At 52.6% G+C, this 25,994-nt stretch overlaps 2 protein-coding genes and 1 pseudogene across 2 annotated transcripts in view; 2 read left to right on the top strand and 1 right to left on the bottom strand.

The window, feature by feature from the left end:
- The window catches only part of Kcnh3 (potassium voltage-gated channel subfamily H member 3), a 16,973-nt gene extending 5,664 nt beyond the window's left edge, over window positions 1-11,309 (top strand). The window contains exons 8-15 of the mRNA XM_028788256.1: window positions 1,560-1,853; window positions 2,055-2,254; window positions 2,808-3,057; window positions 6,461-6,678; window positions 8,291-8,622; window positions 9,405-9,511; window positions 10,241-10,317; window positions 10,411-11,309. Of these exons, the coding sequence (XP_028644089.1) occupies window positions 1,560-1,853; window positions 2,055-2,254; window positions 2,808-3,057; window positions 6,461-6,678; window positions 8,291-8,622; window positions 9,405-9,511; window positions 10,241-10,317; window positions 10,411-11,013 (2,081 nt within the window). The 3' untranslated portion in view covers window positions 11,014-11,309. The remainder of the gene's footprint in view (window positions 1-1,559; window positions 1,854-2,054; window positions 2,255-2,807; window positions 3,058-6,460; window positions 6,679-8,290; window positions 8,623-9,404; window positions 9,512-10,240; window positions 10,318-10,410) is intronic.
- Window positions 11,300-20,296, bottom strand: Mcrs1 (microspherule protein 1). The gene is made up of 15 exons (XM_028788259.1): window positions 20,197-20,296; window positions 18,781-18,900; window positions 18,154-18,292; window positions 17,668-17,806; window positions 17,008-17,166; window positions 16,756-16,865; window positions 15,612-15,720; window positions 15,282-15,420; window positions 13,145-13,220; window positions 12,846-12,874; window positions 12,644-12,736; window positions 12,396-12,478; window positions 12,176-12,263; window positions 11,814-11,941; window positions 11,300-11,708 (listed from the first exon to the last, which is right to left on the bottom strand). Exons 2-15 carry the CDS (start codon window positions 18,788-18,790, stop codon window positions 11,622-11,624), a joined length of 1,389 nt encoding a protein of 462 aa, XP_028644092.1. The 5' UTR covers window positions 18,791-18,900; window positions 20,197-20,296; the 3' UTR covers window positions 11,300-11,621.
- LOC114639535 lies at window positions 20,016-25,994 on the top strand (annotated as a pseudogene).

Here is a 25,994-nt window from a genome sequence, read left to right as displayed (position 1 = left end):
TCCTTGGCACCTGCCTTTCCCAGGGGGAGTCTGTAATGAGGCAGTTCTAGGGTCAGCTGCCACCCTGTCCCTGTCCCTGTCGCTGTCTCTGGCTCACCTCCAAGTGGCCCTGAAGCACTAAACCCACAGGTGCACCCCATTCTTTGCAACAAATCCAGATACCGCACAAGATGGCTTAATGCATAAAGGTGCTTACTGCCAAGTCTGGCAAACCCGAGTCTGCTCCCCAGGGCCCGCACAGCAGAAGGAAAGAACAGACTTCCACAAATTGTCCTCTGACCTTCACATGCACACCAGGACTTGTGTGCACACAAAAGGAAAGAAAGGAAAAAGGGAGGAAGAAAGGTTTAAAAAATACCCTTCCTACCATTTAAGGCTAAGCACACATATCTCCTCTTCCAGGAAGCTGTTAAGCCCAGCCCACTAACCCGTAGGTTTGACCCCCTCCTGGATGCTCTTCAGTTTAGCTGCTATCCTACAATATAACCTCTGTCCCTCTGTCTCTCTGTCCCTCTGTCCCTCTGTGGGAGCCTGGCCACTGTGTGCATTGGAAGAGTGTGGCCCAGGGTCTATGTGTTAGAGGAGTGTGGCCTAGGGTCTGCATATTGGGGGAGCATGGCCCAGGGTCTGCATGTCGGGGGGGTGTGGCCCAGGGTCTGCATGTTGGGGGAGCGTGGCCCAGGGTTTGTATGTCAGCCCTGGGAACTTGCTTCTCTTCCCCGTTGTCCAGAGAAGACTGGGTAGGTTCGGCCACCATCTAATAGTTCATTCTGCCCATGTGTGTGCAAGGAAGTCTATTTGTTTGGGAGGGTGTGTGGGTGTGAATGTGCACATATAGATTCATCTGTGTGCAAGCGTGTCAGTGTCCAGTCACCTGTGGTCATTAGCTTCTCAAGCATGCACAGGCCTTTGAAGTGCAAGCGGGCATGGTCGTGGCTGGACATCTGTAGAGCATTTACATGTGTGCCCTTGCCTTCTCTACTGTGTGGGGTATGTGTCGTACCTCGGTGGCATATGTGTACACATCCACGTGGGCGTGTTGAGGCAATATGTGTGAGACTGGGCGGTTTCTGACGTTGAGGAGCAGGGTATGCCTGGATGGTCAGGGGCAGGGCTTTCAGTATCAGATGGGCTTGGACAAAGAAAAATAGTGTGAATGAATGGGACAGAGGACATGGCCTCAGCTATTCTAACTTAAGGACCAGGCTGTGGCTAAACGCAACGAGAAGCCATTCCTACCCCAGCCTCTTTGCCTGGCTATCGGATGCCTTCTGTGATGTTGGCAAGCATCTTTTGAGAGGGTGTGACTCTCCTTACTCTATGGGGGCACCAATAGGATCCGGCGGTGGAGCTTGACAGCCTTCCTCCTGTGCCGTCCTGCTGAGAGGTGAAGGGATAGATGAGGTTGTTCAAGGAAAGGAGAGAGAGGTTGCACAGAAGCCACAAGGGTGGGCCTGCATTTGCAGTACCCCACTTTAGGGGGCGCCAGCGAGCACATCTGGATCTGCAGAACGACAGAACGTGTCCTGCTCGCTCAGTGCCCCCCTCCTGTTCCCCAGGCTGGCTGCAGGAGCTGGCACGCAGGCTGGAGACCCCGTACTATCTGGTGAGCCGGAGTCCAGATGGAGGGAACAGTTCTGGCCAGAGCGAAAACTGCAGTAGCAGTGGCGGCGGCGGCGGCAGCGAAGCTAATGGGACCGGGTTGGAGCTGCTGGGTGGCCCGTCCCTACGCAGCGCCTACATCACCTCCTTGTACTTCGCGCTCAGCAGTCTCACCAGTGTGGGCTTCGGCAACGTGTCCGCTAACACAGACACCGAGAAGATCTTCTCCATCTGCACCATGCTTATTGGAGGTGAGGCTGGGCCATGCCTTTCTGGGCCCCTCCACGCCCACCTCTCTCACAACTGGAGATCTAGAGTCTGCCTTTGGTGATCCACCAGACCAGGGCAGAGAGAGACACCCATGCACCCTGTCCAGCGTGCACCCTGCCCAGGAACATGGGGATAGGCAGGGACTGGAAGATGTGTCACCTTTCCTCTTTATTCTTGACCAGCTCTGATGCATGCAGTGGTGTTTGGGAATGTGACGGCCATCATCCAGCGCATGTATGCTCGCCGCTTTCTGTACCACAGCCGCACTCGTGACCTTCGAGACTACATCCGCATCCACCGCATCCCCAAACCCCTCAAGCAGCGTATGCTTGAGTACTTCCAAGCCACGTGGGCTGTGAACAATGGCATCGATACCACTGAGGTGTGGTGGCCTCCTAGGCTGCTTCTAGCCTTTTACCTCCTCAAGGGGTTTGTGCTTGGTCTCAACGATCGGGAGTGTAGGTGTGGATGGGTAGGAAATGCAGAAATACAGTTTTCCTGGTTCTTTTGCAGAGACAGCACCCATACATGAGACAGAGCAGAACCCTAGTTGGGTCTGTGGGCTCTGTGCTCACTGATGTCAGAATCTGAGGCCAGGAGGAGGAAAGGGGATAGGAGAGAGCTGCAAAGAGCTTTTCTTCCATTGACTGTACCCTCTGCACCTTAATGCTGAGTGGGAGGCTTGGACCTCCTTCCATTCCCCCTCTTGCATCTTTTTTTTTTTTTTTTCTTTTTTGAGACAGGGTTTCTCTGTGTAGCCCTGGCTGTCCTGGAACTCACTCTGTAGACCAGGCTGGCCTTGAACTCAGAGATCCAACTGCCTCTGCCTCCCAAGTCCCCCTCTTGCTTCTTGAGGTTGGAAATGGTGGTCAGGGGCTGGCTGGAACGGACCTTCTTTTCTGCAACCCCAACCCTCTCCTACCGCCTACTTGCAGCTGCTGCAGAGTCTCCCGGATGAGCTTCGTGCAGACATCGCCATGCACCTGCACAAGGAGGTCCTGCAGCTGCCGTTGTTCGAGGCAGCAAGCCGCGGCTGCCTGCGGGCGCTGTCCCTGGCCCTGAGGCCCGCCTTCTGCACGCCCGGGGAGTACCTCATTCACCAAGGTGACGCTCTCCAGGCCCTCTACTTTGTGTGCTCAGGTTCCATGGAGGTCCTCAAAGGTGGCACTGTGCTCGCCATTCTAGGTTAGTGTGACGGGAGAAAGGGTGCTTGGGGGCTCCTGTGTCTAGGGACTTCGTGTCCATTTCAAGGAAAAATCAGAGAGTGGGTGCATACAAAGCCACTGAGGGAAGAAACAGACAGGATGGAGTCAGGAACAGCCAGAGCCCTAGACAAAGCTCAGAGATGAGCCAGCGATAACAAAGTAGCAACACGGGAGGAGGTGGCAACTTTGAGGCAGTTCCTAGGATGAGGCCAATGAGGGGATCCAGCTTTTAAGAAGAGCCAGTGCATGATGGGATAGAGAAGCCATGGTGGAAAGTACAGAGGACAGTGCTCTAGCAAGGGAGAAAAAGGACAGGTCTCACAGAGCAGCTCCAAAGCCCAGATGGGTGACAGTGGAGCTCAGCCTGCACGTGACAGGGTAGCCTCTCTCAGATAAAGAGCACACCCTTCCTATGGCAAAAGGGAAAGGGAAAGTAACACAATCAGCTTCCTAAATGAGGACAAGGGGCCAGCACAGCAGAGGCAACAGTAGACTCACGGAGGACTCTCTGCTCAGCCCTTCTGTTCGGAGACTCTGGAATCTCACAGGAAACATTACAGAAACCATTATCATTCACCAAGCTAAGCTAGGCGTTGGCTGGTATACGTGGTATAGCCAGGTGCCTTGGGAGGGTGACGACCTCAGGGGGGAAGCATTTGAGGAGGGCCAGGTGTGCCCACAAGCACCAGGAGAGCCTATGCTCTGCAGAGCACAGGCCTGTACAGTAAAAAGCCTGTAAAGGGGTTGCGCTCTGCAGCCTCGGGAGGCTCTCACTGGTAACCCTGCAGAGCAAGGAACTGAGGCAGCCTGGGTAATTGAGGTGGGTTCATATACCAGGGGGAAGAAAGGCAATGATCAGGTCACAGCCAAGTCCTTGCTAGTTGTGGGACAACCAGAGCCCCACAGCCAGCCACAATGAAGACTAGGACAGAAAAGAACACAGAAGGTGGTGGCCTGTTGCTGGGTATCCCAGCAGCTACTGCTGCTCATCTCCTCTCACTTGAGGAGGAGGGCCCTCCAACAGCCTTAGATAAAAGAAATGCCGCCAGGGGACTTGGAGCCTGAGCAAGGTGGCAGACTGTTAAAGCACTTTTTTTTTTTTCATCTTCCGTAAGTGTAGCTTCTGAGCTTAGATATAACATATACTAGAACTGGGAAAATGGAATTATGGCCCTAGATCGTGGCATATGCTTGGAGGCCAAAGCCTGTGGAACACTGAGGCAAGAGAATCCTGCAGGGCGGTGTTGGCGCACACCTTTAATCCCAGCACTTGGGAGGCAGAGGCAGGCGGATTTCTGAGTTCGAGAGTTCAAGGCTAGCCTGGTCTACAGAGTGAGTTCCAGGACAGCCAGGGCTACACAGAGAAACCCTGTCTCAAAAAAAAAAAACAACAAAACAAAAACAAACAAACAAACAAACAAAAAGAATCCCTTGAGCGACCGAGGAGTTCTAAGCCAGCCTAAGAAACATAGCAGGGCCATCTGGGGGTGGGGGCAAGAAGGGAGGAATCGAGGAAGGCAGGCAAGAGCAAGCATAACCCTGGACTCAGTCCCCAGCATTACATTAAACCCAGGCATGGTGGCTCATGTGTGTAATCCCAGCCCTTGAGAGGTGGAGGCAAGAGGATCAGAAGTTCAAGGTCATCCTGGACTACTTAAGAGCTGGAGGCCAGACCTGGATAAATGAAACACTGTTTCAAAATGCAGAAGAAAAAAAATAAATAAGGAAGGAGGGAATATAGTGTTATATATATACAACACAAGCGTGAGTGGTGACCCTTGAGGAGCCGAGGAGAGCTGGAGAGATTAGAATTGTGGGAAGACTGGTCAGGGCACCACTGTCCAGCTGGTCACTCGGTAGCTCCGCATGCCCGCCTAAGTGCCTGGCTCGGATCCTGCCCCAGAACTGAGTGTTCTGTGTTTGCTATGGAGCCCAGTCTGGCTCTGAACGTGCCGTCTCCTATTTTAGCCTCTGAGGGCTGGGAGTACATGTGCCCAGCTGTGACCTGGTTTCCTGCCTTGCTTTCATCCCAGCATCCCACCTGCCTCCTCAGCTGGGCATTCAGGTGCATCCATCTGGCTCCTGGCAAGCTGGGTCTGGCCCTGTAGCCAACAGTAGTGATTCTGGCCTCAACCTGTTTGTAAACTGACTCAGCCAAGTGTTCCAAGAGCAAGAGGATGTAACCCGGTGAGCTGAACCTGAAAGCCGTGGTCCAGGTGCCAGTGGCAGGGCCCATGTTGCTGTTGACTCTGTCTTTAGTCTCACTTCTTGGCTGAGGACAGACACACCTGTCTTATTCCAGATCACACAGAACACAGCTCCCTCCTTAGAAAACTCCCTTGTAACCCAAACAGCTCACCGAGGAGCCAGGAAACTTCAAAACAGGAAAACTTAAAGGAGGCCCATTTGAGCAAAACTCCAAATACATTTAGAGGCCTCTGGGCTCCATGTGTGTTGACAACATCCACCTGTCTTGGTCTTGTCTTAAAGGCCTTGACCGCCCTTTTCTAACCTTTCTGATCACTCGGCTGGCCCCGATAGGAGCCAAAATGCCTTTGCCCATGCCCAGGTTGCCGATCCCTGCTGGGGTTGGACAAGAGGGAAAAGGGAAGATGAAGAGACACAAAGGTCTCTGGTTGGCTCTGTCAGATGATTCATCATTACTGACTCAAACGACCTTCTCCATAGGACCACAGACCCCCCCCAGGTGTGATTCTAAGACCACCCCTGTCTGCATCTTTGAGGTTCCAACATCCTTTTGTTTTATTTTGTTTTGTTTTTTGAAACAAGGTTTCCCTGTGTAGCCCTGGCTGTCCTGGAACTAGCTCTGTAAAGGAGGGTGGTCTTAAACTCACAGAGATCCGCTTGTGTCATTTGATAGTCATTGTCAGCCAAGTGGTATTCTCAGCTAACTTTGGAAAACCCTTTAGGTGAGATCACCCCAGGGCAATGCCAGCATACCACAGCAATGACATTTTCACCATGCCAAACAGGGCACTAAACTGTTACCAAATTCTGATCCCTGGACAAGCTATACCCAAATCACCTGTGAGCCTTTAAGAAAATCAGATTGTAATGCTAAGGGTTGGGCTGGGGCCTGGAAATCTGATTGGCTTAATTTCCCTAGGGGAGTTTAATTAACAGCCTGTCTGTCTGCGAACCATAGGAAGGGATGCCCTTCCTACTTGGATGCAGAGGTTTCAGCCAGTGTTTTGCTCTTGGATGTGCTTGAGAGGCTGGGTCCTACTGTCCTCTACCCCAGGTGTATGCAAGTGCCAGCGAGGGCTAGGGACCACACCACAGCTGGGACCTATATCTGCTCAGTCTACAGCCCATCCCTCCCTTCCCCAAGTAGCTTGCTAACCTTGGCTTCCTCTCCCCAGGGAAGGGTGACCTGATCGGCTGCGAGCTGCCCCAGCGGGAGCAAGTAGTGAAGGCCAATGCAGACGTAAAGGGGCTCACATACTGCGTCCTACAGTGTCTGCAGCTGGCCGGGTTACACGAGAGCCTCGCACTGTACCCCGAGTTTGCCCCACGCTTTAGCCGTGGCCTCCGAGGGGAGCTCAGCTACAACCTGGGAGCTGGGGGAGTTTCGGCAGAGGTGAGGGTGCTGTGCATGGGTGTGGAGGGGCTGGGTTTCAGGGAGCAGATGGACTGAACAAAGTTGGGGGGACAGAAAGGGACCTGTGGGCTTGTGTGAAAGTTTCCTTGCCTCAGGGTGAGAGTCTATACTCAGTGCTTTCATTTCACTGTGTTTATTTTTTTTTAACTTATTTGATGTACTTGTGTGTGCCGTGTGAATTTGTGTGTGCCACATGCGTGCAGGAGCCCTCAAGAAGCTGGAAAGAGGGTATCGTACATCCTGGAACTCTAGTTCTAGGTGGTGCTGTGAGCCACCGAGTGATCAGAAAGGTTAGAAAAGGGCGGTCAAGGCCTTTAAGACAAGACCAAGACAGGTGGATGTTGTCAACACACATGGAGTTAAACCCAGGTTCTCAGCAAGAGCTGTTAATGTGGTCTGAACCGACTCTGTGATTTAGAAGTCAATCAAAGCCAGGGTGTGGTAATAATATATGCCTTTAATCCCAGCACACAGAAGGCAGAGGCAGGTGAATCTCTGTGACATCAAGGCTAGCCTGTTTTATGTAGTGAGTTCTAGGACAGCCAGAGCTACCTGATAAAGAGACATTATCTTTTTTTTTTTTTAAAGATTTATTTTATTTATTTCATGTATGTGAGCACACTGTCGCTGTCTTCAGACACACCAGAAGAGGGCATCGGATCCAATTACAGATGGTTGTGAGCCACCATGTGGTTGCTGGGAATTGAACTCAGAACCTCTGGAAGAGCAGTCAGTGCTCTTAACCGCTGAGCCATCTCTCCAGCCCGAGACACTATCTTAAAGAGAAAAAAAAAAGTCCAGCTTTGGCTTACCTGAAATACTGGCCCTGGCCAAAACAATACCTGCTGTGCCAGGAGCCCAGTACACTTGCTAACAGGTGAACCCTATAGAGTCTACAGTGTAGACTGCAGGTGGAGGGTTGGTCAGAGACAGGCGTCAGCCATGTAGGCTGCTTCTGAATAAGGGTCCCATAGAGCCCCTTGACCCTTCGTCATGAAATAGCAGATTTTGAGGGTACAGTAGTTCCTTTCCTTTTAATAAATCATGACCAGGGCAACTTGCAGGAGGAAGGGTTTATCTGGGCTTACATCCAGAGGGATGAGTCTGTCATGTTGGAGACACAAGGCAGCAGGTATGGAGGCAGGAGCAGGAAGCTGAAGCTTCATGTACTTTATCATAGGCAGGAAGTGGACAGAGTGCCGTGGAAGTGGCTGGCTTATTTTTCTCTCAAAACCTTCCCTACCTTCCTCCAGCAAAACCACACCTCCTAAACCTCAGCAAAAGGTGCCATCAACTGGAGACCAACTGTTGAGATGCCTGAGACTGTGGGGACATTTCTCATTTGAACCCCAGAGAGGTTTTGGGATTATCACTAGTGCACAGTGAATAGTCTCATTAGTCTGAAGGACCAAGTAGAGGGCTATTGTATCCATCTTTGGGCAGATTTGGTGATTTCACAGTGGCAACAGTGTAGCGAGTTACTCCTACCAGAGCGGTTTCCTCTGCTGGTGTTTCCTGTCCCTTGGTAAGGAAGAGGAGTGGAACACAGCCGTGGCCGCCCAAGTTGAACCCTGTTCCCCTCTGTCCCCAGGTGGATACCAGCTCCCTGAGTGGTGACAACACCCTCATGTCCACACTGGAGGAGAAGGAGACAGATGGGGAGCAGGGACACACGGTCTCACCAGCCCCAGCAGATGAGCCCTCCAGTCCCCTGCTGTCACCTGGCTGTACCTCCTCCTCCTCAGCTGCCAAACTACTCTCCCCACGTCGAACTGCGCCCCGACCGCGGCTGGGTGGCAGAGGGAGGCCAAGTAGGGCAGGGGTTTTGAAGCCTGAGGCTGGTCCTTCTGCTCATCCACGGACACTTGATGGGCTGCAGCTGCCCCCCATGCCATGGAATGTACCCCCAGACCTGAGCCCCAGGTGAGCAGGCCCTGGACTTCATAGAAGATTGTGGTGGTTAGGACAGAGGCACCAACTAAGCACACCCTCACCCTGAGTATCTCTTGAGTGTTGGGATTACAGATGTGCCCCATGCCTGGCATCATGTTGTCATCTTCATCTCCTCCTCCTCCCCCCTTCTTCCCCCCTTTCTCCTTCTCGACTTTATTTATAATTGGTTGGAAGGAATGGGACTGTGCACATGAGTGCAGGTACCCACAGAGGCCAGAAGAGGGCACTGGGTCTCCTGGACCTGGAGTAATAGGTGGTTGTGAGCTGTTCTACACACATTCTCTGCAAGAACAAAACAGGCTCTTAACTGCTGTGCATAGTTTTACACTCTACCTGCTCTGGGAAGTGGCTGAGCTACCAGACACCTCCCAGCTTCCCTTGAATCCTTGGATAAAAACCAAAGACACACAGTTGTTCAATTACAACTTGCCTTCCTGGTACAATTCCAGGCCCTAGCCTTCCAGCCGCCATGGTCTAAACTTGCCTGCCTTCCCTGATTCCTGTGATCCTGCTACCTGGTTAGAGGTGGCTTACCTTGAAATCCTGTTTTGTGTTACTCCAATGTACTCTTCAGCTAAACCGAAAGCTCTTCAGAAAAGGGACCGACCATGTTTCTTAGGATGCCCAGGTCCCCTGGCCAGTTCTGAACTTCTGCAGCCAACACGTGTGACCACTGGAATGTCCCTTCCTGACACCACGGTGGCTGCCTATCATCTGATTTGATGTCCTGCCTTCATTTCTTGGGTCAACAGGGTCGTGGATGGCATTGAGGATGGCTGCAGCTCTGATCAGCATAAGTTCTCTTTCCGAGTGGGTCAGTCTGGCCCAGAATGTAGCAGCAGCCCCTCCCCAGTACCAGGTATTGGATGTGGGAATAGGGAATGTTGGTGGGCACCCCATTTGCCTCATAGACCTCAAGCGATGTGGTATCTGAGTCTGGCGTTAAAACTGTGGGGCAGCCTGCCAGAAAGTCCTCCCAGGCTGCCAGTGATGACTGGCCTGAAGGTTTGGATAACGGCCTGGCCAATTTTCCAACATCGTAAGCTCGGCGCCTTGGTCTTGATTCTGGTCTATAAAATGGGATGTTGTTCACGTTAAATTAGAATACCTGACACTCTTGGCACATGTCTGCCTTACTGGGAGACAGGGCTGGGAAGACCGAGTTGAACCTGGCACTGGATGAGACAGGCAGCACGGAAATGGGACATGATCTAGGACAGGATGAGGGACAGATGCGAAGAGCCACTTCTAGCTAGACAGTGGCGTTTGCCTGTAATTCCAGCACTCAGGAGGTGTGGAGGCAGACAGAGCTCAGGGCTCAACAGACCTGAGGGAACATCATGGGTTATGAGACTATCTCCTCCTGCCCTACGAAGGGACAGCTTCTGGCATCGAGGAGAGCAGTAGACAGTGTTTCTCAGGGCTGCTGGGAGTGGTTCTCATGCTGACAATTTAGGCAAAATTTAGCAACTTGATCAAGGCCAGAAAGGAGCAGCAGGGTGAACCAGACCAGTGCTAAGAAGCCAGGCCTGGATCCTAACTGTCTGTCTTTTAGCAGCTCTGGTTGACAGTCCCATCCTTCCCACAGAGAGCGGCCTGCTCACTGTCCCCTTGGGGCCCAGTGAGGCAAGAAACACAGACACACTGGACAAGCTACGGCAGGCGGTGGGTTGATGAGGTGGGAGCAGGGAGGGAAGAGCAGGCCCGGCTGAGATGGGTGGCCCACTGACCTGGTGACCTCTTATCCCCACACCTAAGGTGATGGAGCTGTCTGAACAGGTGCTGCAGATGCGGGAGGGACTGCAGTCACTTCGCCAGGCTGTGCAGCTCATCCTAGTGCCCCAAGGGGAAGGACATTGTCCCCGGGGATCAGGAGAGGGGCCATGCCCAGCCACTGCCTCTGGACTCCTACAACCCCTGCGTGTGGACACTGGGGCATCGTCCTACTGCCTGCAGCCCCCAGCAGGTTCTGTCTTGAGTGGGACTTGGCCTCACCCCCGTCCAGGGCACCCCCAACCCCTCATGGCACCCTGGCCTTGGGGCCCTCCCGCATCTCAAAGCTCCCCTTGGCCCCAGGCCACAGCTTTATGGACTTCCACCTCAGACTCAGAGCCCCCTGGCTCTGGAGACCTCTGCTCAGAGCCCAGCACCCCAGCCTCACCCCCTCCTCCTGAGGAAGGGGCTAGGACTGGGACCCCAGCACCTGTGAGCCAGCCTGAGGCAACCAGTACTGGAGAGCCCCCTCCAGGGTCAGGGGGCCGAGCCTTGCCCTGGGATCCCCACAGCCTAGAGATGGTGCTCATTGGCTGCCACGGTCCCGGCACAGTCCAGTGGACCCAGGAGGAGGGCACGGGGGTCTGACTCCAGGCCGGAGAGGACTGCAAATCCCTGCCACCTGCTGCTCACCTAGCCTCACAGGGCTGCCAGGCTCACACATGGAGCCTGAGGAAGAAGGAGGGTGAGCTGGAGCCTCAGGTGGCCCCAGGCTAGGGATCCAGAGGTCCTGCTTCACTGACCTGCTTGTCTAGCCTCTGCCTGATGGGAGCAGAGGCCTGAGGATGAGGATGGGTTCTGCCATTCCTTGCATGTGCCCGACTCCACTGTCCTCATGTTTTTTATATTAAAAAAACATAAAATAAAAAGAAACTACTTTGGAACTCAGTACTTTTTATTTACAAAACACAAAAACAAAAAAGGAGGAGTCTAAAGCTGGTCACTGGAGACAGAGGAGTGACAATGCGGCAAGGGTGGGGCTCGGGCTCTGGGGAGGCGCAGGGGTCCCAGCCTCTCCTGGCTTCCCCATGGTGACCCCCACCTTGCCTCAAAGGCTCAGTCAATGGGCCAGCAGTTGGGCCTCCACTACCCACTCCGGGCACAAGGGTTTTCCAGGAGCCTGAGTTCTCAGCTCAAGGGAGCTGGGATGACAGGGAAAACTGAAGCCAGAGCATGCCCTGGTTCTGCTACCCGCCTCACTGTTGTGTGATCTTGGCGGCCTCAGCCCGGATGAGGGCAATGAGGTCCTGGTTGATGAGGAAGACGAATCGCAGGCTGGCGATCTGGGCAGGAGAGAAAGATGGCTGAGTCTCGAGGTGGACAGAGCCACATCCATGGCCCAGGTTGTCAGGCACCAGGCGAGACACCCTCCTCCATCCTCAACTCACCTCCACCACAGAGTTGTTGCTGAGGCGCCACTTGGAGCCACACAGCACAGGCCGCCCATCGATGTAGATGGGCCGCCGTCCCTCGTTAGCGATGAAGAAGTCACCATTGTTTTTCAGCTTGATGACACCTGTAGATGCAGAAAGGAAAAGAAATGACAAGATGGAGACAAACAGGGGACAGCCAAGTGTCCCTCTGCTTCCTGGATGTGAAGGCGTGCAGGCACTTGAGGTAGAGATCTCAGAGCGCCAACTTTTTTGGCCTTTCTCCCTAAGTCATAAGGGTTCTTTCTCTAGGCACCATGGACTAGGGCTAGAAAACGGATAGACCACCTGTTCTCTGTGGAGTAGCAGGGTGGGCATACCTTGCTTTCGGGAGATCTTCCAGGCTGGACCTTCTAGAGACAAGTCCACGTCAATCTGGTTGTCCTTGGTTGCTCTACCTAGGGTTATCTGGGAAAATGGGGGAAGTGAGGGCTGGGGTCAAAGAATGAGAAAAGGAAGCCCCCCACAGGCCAGGGGACGACAAGGCAGGGACGACAGAGGGGGTCCTTAGACAGAATGAGGAGTGACAGCCTGTCTCACCTCACGAGAGCGCATTAGATACCGCACCATACGGCCCCGCAACACGGCCAGGGTCTGGTTGTCGAAGTCTGGGGAGCTCATGCCTAAGAGAAGAGCAGGGTCAGCAAAGTAGGAGAGACCTGCTACGTCAGGGCCGGGGGCAGGAAAGCAGGGGATGGGCCTAGTAAACAGCACACCCAGACAGGCAAGGGAAGGGCTCAAGGGAACAAGGCTGTCGGGGAGCTCGCGCTGTCCCCTAGCCACCTCACCTGTGATGCTGTCGACCAGCACCTGCCACTTATGCAGCTCCTGTTCCAGCTGCCGGATCTCTCGTTTCTGGCGCCGGTCAGCCACTGTCAGCTCTGAGGTGAAGTGAAACGGTTTAAGAATAGACTGATGCTACAGCACCTTGAGCCCCTCCGACTCAGTCAAAGTTCCCTTCCCACACTGTCCCCAGCAGGCTGGACTTACCGTGTTCCAGAACTTCATCTCGCATGTCCCTGAGTATCAAAAAGGACTCGTCACTGTCAGGCCCCTGCTAGCTGGCCCACAACAGCAGCCCAGGCTCCTCAGCCAAAGGGCTCAGAAGGTTGTTTACACCTTGGCCTAGCCGGGACTGGGGTGGGGAGGACGGGAGGGCAGTGAGCTGAAGCGGCCCCCACAGGAGAGGGTGCATCAGGGTGGCTAAGCCCAGCAGCTGCAACTGAAGCTGTCTGCTGGGCAGCCTGGTGTGCCCAACAAAGTGGAGTCAACCCTCTCCAGGAACTCACTTGAGCTTACTGTCGTCAATCAGATCCTCTGCATCTGAGAAGTTTAGCACTTGGTCCCCCTTAGGCAGTGGCTGCACTGAATAAACAACAAAGGCGTATAAACGTGGAGGTTCCCCCGGCAGCCCCACTGCCCAACAGCCAGGCTGCAAAGGCACAGCCCTGTGGAGCCAGAGCCACAGAGGGAGCACAGTCCCAAGCAGGTGGCACTCTGACCTGACACACTGCATCCTGCCACTTGGGACAGAGGCGGTTCAAGACAAGGAAGCTAGCTGACCCACAGGGGCTTCTGGTGAAGTTTGGTAAAGTCTCAGACTAAGTGGAGGAGGGCTGCTCAGCTCCCTGTACATGTGAGGAAAGTGACGGAGGCAGATTAACCTCTGACCCCAGGCAGGGCACAGCCAGGACTGAAGCTGATCCCCAGCCTTGTGGCCAGCAAGTGAGGCGGACATTGGACAGCATTGGCTGAGGGCTGCCTCTACTGCAGTCTGTGGAGAAGGACCTCCTTATGGGCCATGACATTCGCTTTACTGTTTTCAAAGGATGAAACAGAGCAGGATAATTAATATTAGTACCCATCAAGTATGTTCTGGAAAATAGTGTTTCATGAAACCTTTCAACTGTTTCTGGCTAGAACGGAGGAGGCTGAGGTGCCCAGAATATAAGAACTTGCAGTGCTTGGCCAGCAATGCCCCATTGCAAAGCGGCTCTGCAGCTACAGCTGGGGATGGAGGGCGGGTGAGCGGTGCTGCTCTCAGTTACAGGTGGGGGGGTGGGGTGGTAAGGTACACACAGGCAGCACAGCTCTGCCCTGTGAGACTCTGGGGACAGAGGAGTAGGTTGTTCACTGCTACCAAGCCCCTTTCCACCAGGTCTGCTCAAAATCCAGGGCTCTAAATGTGTGACTAACCTGCTAGTGTGTGACTAGCCTGCTAGCTAAGCCAGGAAAACTGCCTGATCCCAGGACACCCAGCTCTCAGCAACAAATGAGAAACCAAACTCCAACACTGAAACACACACACACACATACACACACACACACACACACACGGCTTTCAGTGAACAGAACAACTTCTAAAATCATGGCAAAAGTAGCAAGTACTGGTGCAGTACTTGGGAGACAGAGGCAAGAGGTCAGCCTGGGCTATAGAAAACCAAGACTCAAAACAACAACAAAACCAAAAAAATCCCCCAAAACAACAAAAAGGGACAAGCTGGCTTTACAACAGTAAAAATACATGCTAACTAGCAAACAGGCCAAGGATCCCGTGATGGGAAGACAGCAAGCCCCCAGAGCACTAACTCCAGTGGGCGGGCGCATTTCCCACAATTCTGTGAGGCCATCCTTCTGAGCCTGAGCTGCAGGAGCATGCTAGGACAAGGAAGGGCTTCCAGAGCAGCAGGAAGAGGTATGGCGGTGTGGTGCACAGTGCAGCAGCAGTAGATTTTGGCAAGAGTGGGCCTGAACCCTATGAACCAGAAGCTGGGTCCCCAACCCTCCTGCAGGACCCCTACAGTCCAACCAGGTGACTTCCCTAGCTCCTGTCCTTCGGAGAGGGGAGCCTGGTGGTGAGACAGGTGGCAGACAGCATCCTAGCCCTTAGGAAAGAGGATGGATGGGGCCTAAATATGAAGTCCTGTTGGGGGATTTTGTGGGCAAACCATCTGACCGCACAGACTTCCTGGTCCAGGAGCAAGGCAATGGAAAGAGGATGCAGGATGGAGACGGGAAAGCCAGGGTGAGAATCGTGGGGAGGAGTGACTAGAGATGACATGCCCTGTTTGCTTCAGTTTTAATGCTACCCATAAATAATATACTGATGTACTGTTCATATGACGGCCAAATATGTCAGGAAACCAAACAAAACCCAAAACAACAAGTAGTAACAACTGCTACTGGACTTTTGGCTCAGGATACCAGGCAAGCTGGTTTCCCTTCCTTGATGCCAAAGGCCATGCCAGCTCCACAAGGAGGCAGATTTTGTTGCTGCTGTTTTGGCAAACAGAGATGACCAGGACACGAGGGGCTGCTGAGAAGTCTCACAGGACACTGCAGGCCGCTGTTCCCACAGCTCTTTGCACATGTTCTCATACCTGAACACCTAACTGCTCCCGACACAGCTTCTGGAGCACTCGTTACCTGTCTGATCCTCCAGTAGGTAATACTGTTTCATGAGCTGCCAGTGGGCCTGCAGAGCCTTGGCAGTACGGGCCAGGTAGAAGGCATCAGGGTGTCTGTGCAGCAAGTCCTGGAAGGTTTCCAAGGTGGGCTGGCTGGTCTAGAGATGGGAAATACTCTCTTCATGCCTGGGTTTTCTCATTCCTACCCCATCTCTGTCCCCAGGCCCTCCCAAGGAACTGGAAAAAGCAACAAAGGCCCCTGCAGATGTGTGCAGACCATAGACGGGGCAGACGGGACTCCCTACACTGGCGGTTTCCCCTTGGTCCAGCTTGTACCCCGCCCACTTACCGATCCTACTTTGCTCAGCAGCTGCTCCTCAGCCTTGCTGAACAGGGCCTTGCTCTGAATGGCTGCAATGGCTTCTGGGTGTAACTGCCTCATAGCCTGGCAAGCCAGCCTGACATGGGAAGAAAGAAAGGGAGGGCAAAACTGAAAAGGAAGGAGTCAGTAATCTGGGGTTCCTACTCCCCCCAAACCGATAACCCTGTGGAATACAGAGACTGAGCCTAGAGCTCTGTGGTAGAAGTAACCTGAGGCCTAATACAGCACCAAAGCATGGTCCAATGAGGGAACCGCACTCTCTAACTCCAGCCTGTAGGGCTGCTCAGGGCTCAAGGCCAGTCTGGTCTGCATAGTAAGCTCTACACAAGCAACCCGTACAAACAAGAGGCCGGCTGCAAGACGCCCTGGGACCAGCTGCAACTCTCTTCCTAGCCCTTCCTCATTGACCACTGCCCACTGCCTTCTTTTCCAAGCTGAGGCCAAGCCGTTTTCTGGTCTCTTGGGACTCTGGCTATAGCCTGGGTAGGTGGCAGGGCTGTGGGGGAGGAGATGATGGTGTTCAGATTCAAACCCAGCTCTGAGGACACTGAATTAAGTAACTGAGGAGGATTATAGGATGTACGTGCACGAGCTTATGTGGAACTGTAAAACTAGAAGGGTCCTGCGGCTTTCACTTCAGTGTCTGTCTGTCTGTCCTCCTCTTCTCCCCCTCCCCCCAGTTTGTTTTAGAGACATGTTTCTCTATATAATCCTGGCTATCCTAGAAATCATTCTGTAGAGCAGGCTAGCCTCCAACTCAGACAGTCAACTGCCTCTGCCTCCTGAGTACTGGGAGGTCAGTTCCCTCTTCACATAAGGACCTGTGAGAGGCCAATGTGGACAAGGTCAGAGGTGATCCAAGGCACACACTGGTGGCATTCGTAGGCATTTACTTCCCCTGCCAGGACGCTTCTGCCCTCCATCTGAGACTAGAAGTTAGAGAAAGGAGATGCTCCGTGATGCCCCACAGATCATCCCAGAGGGCACAGGGCCCACAGCCCTGCCTCCCAAGACCCTCCTTTGGGCCCTGCTTGAATCTGGCTCTCCTATACCTAGTTCCAAATTTGGGGGGCCCCCAGCACCTCCCCTCTACTGAAGCCAGCCCACTCACTTGGAGATGACAGGGTCGTAGAGCAGGGCGTACCAGCGCTCCTGAACTTCCCGAAGGGTGAAGCGACAGCTGAACTTCACACCCAGGTGGACAGATGTCAGGTCATTAGTCTGCAAGACCCCAGATTGGTTTGCTCCAGCCCCAACAATAGGAAGAATCCTTCCCTTGGAAGCCAAGGGTCCTACTAAGCTAGTATAGGGACTGGAAATTGGAGGGTTGGGGAGGAGGGAGACCCAGCCCCATGGTGGGTACCTGAAGCACAGCATTGATGAGGAGCAGGTCATCTGCAGGCTTCCACCGGCCCAGATCCTTGGTTACCTGAAGTGGCTGTTTGCTTTTCTTCATTCGCTTGGTAAGCCCAGGGGTTGGGGCAGGGCTGGGTGGTACAGGAGTGCTAGGAGCCTTGGATACCTGGGGACAGGACAGGACCACAATAAACTCTATAAGGAAAGCTGGGGCTTCAGACCGACTGCTTCACACACTGTGACAGCTGCAGACTCCGTCAACACCAGGAGCCAAGCTGAGAGCTGAGCGTTCTCATACCCACCCCCACCAAAGGATCTGCATCATTCTTGACCAGATGGGGTCTTCTCTCTGCTTGTGGTACCCTCAGCCCAGAATGGAGGGTGAGTGGGGAGTATACCAGGAAACTACTCTTGCTGCTGCACTGTCTGGGGCCAGAGCAATGCCACCTGGGGGTTATTTTTACACCCTGCAATGCTGGGAACAAGCTGTCTGCTCCCAGAATAGATACGAGCTCCCTGCCTCCCACACCGAATGCGATACAGGATGCACTGGCAAGCGAGGGATGCAGCAAGGAAGGGAGCGGAGAGACAGGAGGGAGGGGTCTAGAATGGGGGCTGGGGCAGCGCGGTCCTCTGACAGGCCTCATCTAGCTGCCTAGTACCTTACCTTCTTCTTCTCACTAGAGGATGGCTCGCTCCCCGAGCAGCGGCCGGACTCCACGCCCCCGGCCCCCTTCACCCGGGTAGAGGACTTGGCCAGACTACTCTCTACGAGCTCGTCATCGAACTTCTTCCTTTTGATGAACCTGTGGAAGGTCCTGCACTGTTGGCCACTGGTACCATACCCAGCTTCCAGAGCAGGCTCCCCTTGGGAACTAACGGCCTTCACTTTCCAGCAGTGCCTGGCTCAGTGGATGTGGAAAAGCCAAGTTCTAGTCTTCTGCGGTGACAGGCAACTCCTCAACAGACACTGAAAACCTGCCTCCCCTGTCCTCAGTGCCCATGCAGATGGACCAGTAGGGATAAGAAAGGAAAAGCTAAGGCCCTGCTTGGACCCAAGACAGGTTCAGAAGGCCATTTCCAACAAAGGCTAAGAGAGGTGTGCCTAATTCCACAAGCCTTCCCCTTCCCAGGTCCTCTGAGCCCAGACTACCTGGAGGAGCTTCTCCGTTTAGGGATGGTACCCAGGGCCTGGGAGGAGGCTCGCTTCTGCCCGGCCAGTGACTCCTCATCCTCTGAGCGGCTGGCAGTGCCTGACGCCATCAGGGATGAATCTAGCAGCCCCTGAGAATCTAGAAAAGAGAAAAGGGTGACCTCAGGCTTCCGAGTGCCCTCTGTATAAGGACTCTTGTTTCAGCCCTTTCAGCTCTTGCCCGGCCTCCATAAGGCTTGAGGTCTTTAAGGTGGCCGTTCCTTGGCCATCCAGATCCCATCTGGGCTCAGACCTGGCCCAGACCTTCCACGCTGGGCAATTGTCCTGGTGCCTCGTGTCATGTGGCGCAGCACACAGTGCTCAGGTCAGACTGATTAGGCCAACACACTGGGCCCTGGGCCTCCCATAACTGTTCCCTCTGCCATCAAAATGGAGCGTGTCAAAGAGCAGCAGCTCGACTGCAACTCAGGCAGTTGTGGCTCTGCCGAGAGGTACATGGGTGATGCTGGCCCAGGGGGAGGTGGCAATGCCTGGCCAGGACCCAGAGACACTTGTGCAAGGCACAAGGTAGAACCAGCGGCTGCTTGGCACCTGAGAGCTTGGGGAGCTGGCCCGGCCTCATACTACCTTTGTCCATCCTCTCAGAGTCCCAAAGCCTCCGGCTCCAGACCACAGGGTTAGGAGGAAATGTCCCACAGGCTCATCCAAGGGTTCTGACCAAGTGAGCTTGGATGCCGAGAAGAGAGTCTGCAAAGGAGAAATAAGGCCCCCTCAGGCTTAGGTTTCCAACAGGCCAAACCCATTTACCAGTCCCTTATCCACTTACGCACCCCGTCTAAGGCAGGGAGGACATACCGAGTGGAAAGAGGCAGGCAAAAAGCTCTACTCTCAACTGAATCTAACATCAGTAGCTATTGCCTGGTTGGATGGCTGCTACCTTTAATCCCAGTATGTGGAGGCAAAGGCAAGTGGATCTCTGTTGACTTTAAGGCCAGCCTCATCTACACAGGGAGCCAGGGCTATATAGTGAGTCCCTGTTCCAAACAATAAAAACAAAAAAAATATAAGTAGCTATGTGAGAGTCACTGAGATCTTTGAGAGAATGACGAAAGATGTGGAAAAAAACATACTAGGTTCAGAGATCTCTCTTAATTTTACCAGTGAGTCCTAAATTAAGCCTTTGGAACCTTAACTAGAAAGGGTCAAGGAATTCTTGGCTTCCCCCCCCCACCTTTGGCTGCCTACTCAAATCAGCTGCACCAACCTGTCTTCCAGGCCACAGCCAGGTAAGGTTAGATAGAACCCCAGTGTCTCGATACCTTTGCTTTCCCTTCCATTTGCGGTTTTTACTTAAGTGGGTGGTTCCTTCTGAAGATTAAAAAGTGTTTTGGGGACTGTGTGAATACCCTGCTTCCAGAACCCAAGGAAAACCCAGGTACTGGATTTCCAGGAGGGCTGTGAGCAAGCCCCGCCCCTCCTGACTCGGGTGGCTAGACCTTAGAGCAAAGTTCCGGCTCTGCCAGAAAGGACGCTCCACGCCCAGCTCCGCAGGTTACGGCTGGGAAACGTGGGTATCACAAAAGAGGGTGAAGTTGCCCAGTCCCACGAGCAACTAAGGCAGAGTGTTTGCCCTCCTTCCTGTCCTTCCGTCCCTCCTCCCGCTAGAGCACGCCCAAGGTGAGGGGTCAGTCCAGGTCTGTTTCGGGGACTCTGGGGAGGAGTGGTAATTTAGTCAGCTCTTCCAACTCATACTACTTCACCGATCTCGCGATCTGACTTTGAGCCCCACAGGCCGGGTGGTGGCGAACCAGGACCAACTCCCAGACAAATCTCACCCCGCCTCAAGCATGCCACCTTTGCGCATGCGTAACACCGCAGGCCAGCGTCTAGCCGATCGGATTTACGCATGCGCAGATTTTTCGGGGCGATACCGGGGCGGGGCCCCAAATCTTGTTGGGGGGTTGTGCCCCGCGGCACATTGGGAAACTCCACTTCACCCCCAGGTCTACTCAGAACACTAGGAGACGAACCGCGGGGTCTCACCATTCCTAGGCTGCCAGCTTCAACAATTTCTCCGCGGCGACGGCAGGAGCCGCAGGGCCAAAGCCGACTTCCGTGAGACACATCTACTTCCGGGTTGCGAAGGAAGGGTTGGGCGATCTTTTCCGGTTCGTCCTGAATGCGTAAGTGAAAGGGGCGTGGCTGTGCGCCCTAGCGGAAACCGTTTTGCGTGGAGCCGGAAATGAAACTTTCCCGGTTGGCAAAGGCGCACAAGGAGGCACTAGGCAGTAGTTAATTATAGGAACCGCGGAGGTTTCCCGGTTGGAAAAAGCAGCGGATGGGCGGGGCTTGTGGAGACGCTGGGAGGGGCGGGACCGCCGTACGTATTTGAGTTTCCTGATTAGCACTAAGTTTGGTGGGTCTCTCAGAACCAAATTCTGTATTATTTTATCTGCCAGTGTTTTTAGATGATTTATTCTGTCAGGCCCTTTGCTAAGCGCACGACTCGAAGAAAATCTTGGAGAGCTTGCTCTAACTGGGGGGGGATGTGTCGTACAGTACGATCCCGAAGATTTCGTGTCTAAGGAGGAGATGCAGGATGGTAGCCGCGTTCCTAAGGAAACACTCCGAAAGAAGTAGCGGTGCCAGTCGATTACGTCACACGGACTCCATCTAGGCTGCTGGAGGCAGTCGTGGGTAGCCAGGAAACCAAGAGAATCCTTTTCAGAGGACAATATTCCCTGAGGGAACTGTTTTGAAAGAAAGAACTAGTTCCCGGAGAACAGGAAACGTGCGGACTTTGGGACTGAGAGATGCCTGGGAAACATAGGAAGACCGGACTCTAATAGTTGTTTCATGCCTTCTTTGGGGGGGGGGCACAAAAGTGTAGCTCTGGCTGGGGTAGCTCCCTGGAAAAGCGTTTGCCTAGCGTGCCTGCTATCCTGAATTTAAGTGTCAAATGGACGACTTGCCCATCCTGACCCTGGCAGTTTATGATTAACCTTCAGCTTCAAGTCTTCACTTAGTATACTATTACTAACTTATTTAACGAGAAGGTATTTGCTTTATCTCTCCCAAAACAAAGTTTTCTGGTACACAGTGTGCTTTTTAGATTTTTGCCAACTTGACACCAGCTAGAATCTTCGCGCTCAGTTGAGAAAATGCCTCCGTCAGACTGGTTGGTAGGCAAGTCTGGGGTGAGTTTTCTTGATTGGATAGATGTGGGAGGGCTAAGCCTACTGTGGGCGGTACTACCTAACCCTGGGCAGGTGGTCCTCTTTTGTAAAAGAAAGCCGGGTAAGCAAGCTGGGTAGAGCTTGTCCTCCTTGGCTTCTGCAGTAGGAATGAAATACTTGGTGCGTGCCAGGCAAGCGCCGTACCACCAAGCCACATCAGCAGTCCTAACGGGATCAGTTTGGTAAAGAGCTGGATTAATGTGGTTCTGTGTTTGCTAGATACTTTTCTCCTGACAAAAGCAGCTTAGGGAACTGACCAAGCCCGCTCAGTCAGTCAGCAGGTTCTCCAGCGCAGGAGTGAGGATTAAACGAAAAGAGACGGTTAGACAAAATTGCAGTGTGACCTCAGCCAGTTCTGAGGCTGAAGGCAGGTTTGTTTAATTCAACTTTTCTTTTAAACCCCTTTAATTACATGCAAGTATTTAGGTCAGTTCTAGGTTGAGGAACCAACAATACAATAGAAACAGTCAAGGAACAAACAAGGCAATACACAGAGTCCCGTGATCACCCCGTGATCAGTGATCACTCTCCTGATCGCTGCTTCTAAGGGCTCATCAGGATGACAAAGTGTCTGAGCCTACTTCCCTGTCCTAGCCCACAGTCATATTCATGCCTGAGGCTTACTTCTTTGTTTTAGCCTAAGACTTGGATTCCTGACTGAATTTACTTCTCTGTTTTAGCCTAAAAATAGACTCCTGCCTGAACTTTACTTTCTTGTCTGGCCCAAAGTCAGATTCTTGTCTAAAGCCCATTTCCTTGTCCTTGGCCAATGTCAGATTCCTGCCAAGCAGCCCCAAAGGCTCCCCACAGGGAAGAAAGGGATAGTTATTTTAGCTCACAGGCTTTTGAGGAGGGTGGTCAGGGGGTACAAACATCATGGCAGGAAAGGCATGGTGGCAGAAGTATGGAGAGATTGCTCACGCTGTGTCCAGAGCCTGAGAGTGCAGAGAGATGAAGTATTGGTGTTCTGCTTGCTTTCTCCTTCCTGTTCGGTCAGTAGCCCTAGCCCAAGGTCACTCAAAATTAGGGTGGGTCTTCCCATCTCAGTTAAACCTCTAGAAACAGCTTCGAAGATAACACACGGAGTTTTTTCTTATAACTCTAAATGAGGTTAAACTGACACGATCACAAGCCCACCCCGACACCAGGCTTGTCACTTTGTCTGTGGTATCATCAGCTGGCACTGAGGTCTAACTGACGGATCACAACCGTGCCCACCCCCACCTCCGACACCCAGGCAGTGGATTCCCAGGACATTTCATCTAGGGAGCCTGACCCCGCTCCACCTTGCCTGGCCTTGAAGACTCCCTGGAACCCCGCTATACGCTTCTGTGGTGCCGTCGCTCTTACACTCTGTGTGGCTATACAGCTGACACCATGTAAGAGCTGTGGAACCGTGAAGCCAGAGGATTCCATCATGAGTTCAGTTTGTACTCATGTTCCGCTTCTGTAACCTGCTAATCTCCCATTTAGGAACCCCTACCCTATAAAAACCTTGTCTTCCTCACATCCAAGGCTGAACCCCAGCTTAGGGGAGACAGCCCATGTACACAAATAAAAATAGCTTATTTTAGTTAATTTCTTTCTTTAATTAATTCGTCAGTGGTGTTTTGGGTAGTGGTCTTTCTCCTCGAATCTTTGGGATTGACACAGAAAGGGGAAATGAGACACAGACTCAGCCTAATTAACTAGGTGGCTACTGTGTGCTATGACCCACACCTGAAATTGCAGCTACCTGGACAGCTGGAGCTGGGGGATCGCATGTTTGAGGTCAGCCTGGGTTGTATAGCAAAATTCTGTTGAGAAAGAAACTGAATATATCTCTGAAAGCACCTCGACAGTTTTCCCCTCATTCCCTGCTCCTGGTCCCTAGGCTCTGCCCTCGCTAACTGGCCTTCCAGGGTTCTTGCCCACTGCTCTTCCTCCCAATTATTTGCAGCACCCAGAGTGCACCCTTCAGATGATTCTTCTTATATCTGACTACTGTTGGAATCCCCCTCTTCTTGGAAGCAAGCACCTCTGCCTCTCCGACCTCATCGCCTTCCCCCTTTATTATCAGAGTTGGCCTTCTGGGATAGATGCTTCCAGGTTTGGGGCCTCATGTCTAAAGAACTGAAAAGAAGGGCACAGGCAGATTTGCAGATGGAACAAGATAATATTCAGAGCAAAGCAATAGTTCACACTATAGAGGGACATATTATCAAGACTGACCTCAGGCCACGGGAGGAGGTCACTGACGGGCCCTAAGCTATGCCTGAGGGCTCTTCCTATGAGATCTAAAAGAAGGAAAAGCTGCTTACTAAGGAGTATAATTTGCCGGGCGGTGGTGGCGCACGCCTTTAATCCCAGCACTTGGGAGGCAGAGGCAGGCGGATTTCTGAGTTTGAGAGTTCAAGGCCAGCCTGATTTACAGAGTGAGTTCCAGGACAGCCAGGGCTACACAGAGAAACCCTGTCTCGAAAAAAAAAACAACAACAACAACCAAAAAAAAATCAAATTCAGAGTGAGGAGTATAGTTTGGGTGTTTCTCTATTTTAATTGAGAGATTAGGTCATACATTAAATGTTTCTACTACACGTGTCCCTTCCCACAAATGCATCTGATTTTAATCATGCACACTTAATTATGCATAAGCATAAGCTGGTAAGTGGGGTTCTCCCTAAATTACTAGAAGACACAATTTTGCCTTTATTGTACATGGACCTAAAACCAGTTCAGACTGGATCTGCCTTCTATTCTCTATTCCCTGATATGTTGGGAATACAACTGAGTAAGAGCTATTTTAATTTGATTGTTACTAGGTGTGAGGAACTTTATTCTTCAAAGATGAAAGAGCTTGCTGGGTGTTGGTGGCGCTCGCCTTTAATCCCAGCACTCGGGAGGCAGAGGCAGGCAGATTTCTGAGTTTGAGGCCAGCCTGGTCTACAGAGTGAGTTCCAGGACAGCCAGGGCTACACAGAGAAACCTTGTCTCGAAAAACAAAAAAAAAGAAAAAAAAAAAAGAAAGAGCTCATACATAGCCTGACAGCACTGAAGAAGCTCCGAGGTTGCTAGGGTCATTGTTTGGAGAGGGGTATGAGTGTGTGATACACACCAGCATTCGTGTGTTATACAGGCAAGGGGAGGAACCCTGCTGCCACATGCATTAGTACACACACACACACACACACACACACGCACGCACGCACGCACGCACGCACGCACGCAGGCACTCAGGAGGGCGTGTTTGCGTCATGAAAAACGGAAGTTCCAAGAGGAACAGACCTGTAAGTCATTCCTGAGCGGCAGAGTCCGAAGTGGGAAGACAGAGAAGACAGGAGAGCTGGAGCCAGGAGGTCTTGCACAACTTGTACCTTAGGCCAAGCAGATAGCTTATCATATACTGTGACAAAGTGAGCAGGAGGCTACTCAAGCAATGTTGCATAAAGGGACACAGGATGTCCAACACAGACTGAGCACAGGGACGGATAACCTTTGCTCCTTAGGGGAGAAGCGTAGGGTTCTCAGGACCCACAAGGCCTTGCCAAGCATATTTCTGGTTTTGCACAAGGAACTACTGTTATCTTTCCATACATCAGGGACTGGGGAAAGCCTTGGATCAGCCTGGATTCAACAGTAAAGGACCAACCACTTATACTTTCACTTGCCCTTCTCAAAAGTTTAAACCCCATCCTCGTGCTCCTCCCCCTGGCCACCTGCTCAGCTCTCAGGACAGTCATTTGGCTCCAGTTCTTCTCTTTGTCTGTACTAAAGTACATGCTTGACATCTGTTGAGTAATCCTCTTGAGTTACTACCAAGGAATAGCCTGTGGGAGGCCCAGAGTTGTGTGAGAGCAGAAACAAGGAGCTCCGAGTTAAATAGGGGTTCAGTTTTGGGCACCTGTGAGGTGTCTTGGTGGAGATACTGCATTTAAGAGGCAGACATACGATATCACTGAGCGGGTCCAAGAAGTGAGTTGCTAACCCATGACTCTCTGCAGTTATCTTAACACAGCTTCTAGCCGGTCTGATAACAAGAAGCCAGACAAAGCCCACAGTGCCTCATGTGGTGAAGATTTCCTGGCGTCCCAGTTAATCGGAGATGCCATTTATGAGGAGACTGTGGAAGGGATGTGGCCTGGATAGCCAGGCAAAGCAAGTACATGTCCTCTGTGGAGGAGGAGGAGGAGGAGGAGGAGGAGGAGGAGGAGGAGGAGGAGGAGGAGGAAGATGATAAGGGTGACCACGACTTCTATGAGGATGATGATGATGAGGAAGGGGAATTAGAGAACCTGATGGATGATGAATCAGAAGAGGATGTGGCAGAAGATGAGATGAACGTGGAAATGGGTGCCAGAGCTACCTGCCTCGTTGACTTAGCTACCTGTACCTGTGTTCCTAAGCGTCATGTAAGGAAGGACGGAGTGAAGTGTAATGTGATTTCTTCCACCACCATAATTTCCTGGTGTCTATACCAGTGCACTCTAAGGAACCAATGGACTGTGGGTGTGAAATGCTGATGAAGAGCTTCCAATGGAAGAGGAGGGAGAGGAGGAGGAGGAAATGGGAAACCTGGTTGGAGAGTCTAAAAAGAACCCGGACTCTGCAAATGATCCCTCGCCTTAG

This window comes from Grammomys surdaster, unplaced genomic scaffold (genome assembly GCF_004785775.1).
Source record: "Grammomys surdaster isolate TR1022 unplaced genomic scaffold, NIH_TR_1.0 125742, whole genome shotgun sequence".
NCBI classification, from domain to species: Eukaryota; Metazoa; Chordata; class Mammalia; order Rodentia; family Muridae; genus Grammomys; species Grammomys surdaster.
The sequence above is the reverse complement of the archived record's forward strand: the minus strand, read 5'-3'. Positions and strand labels throughout refer to the sequence as shown.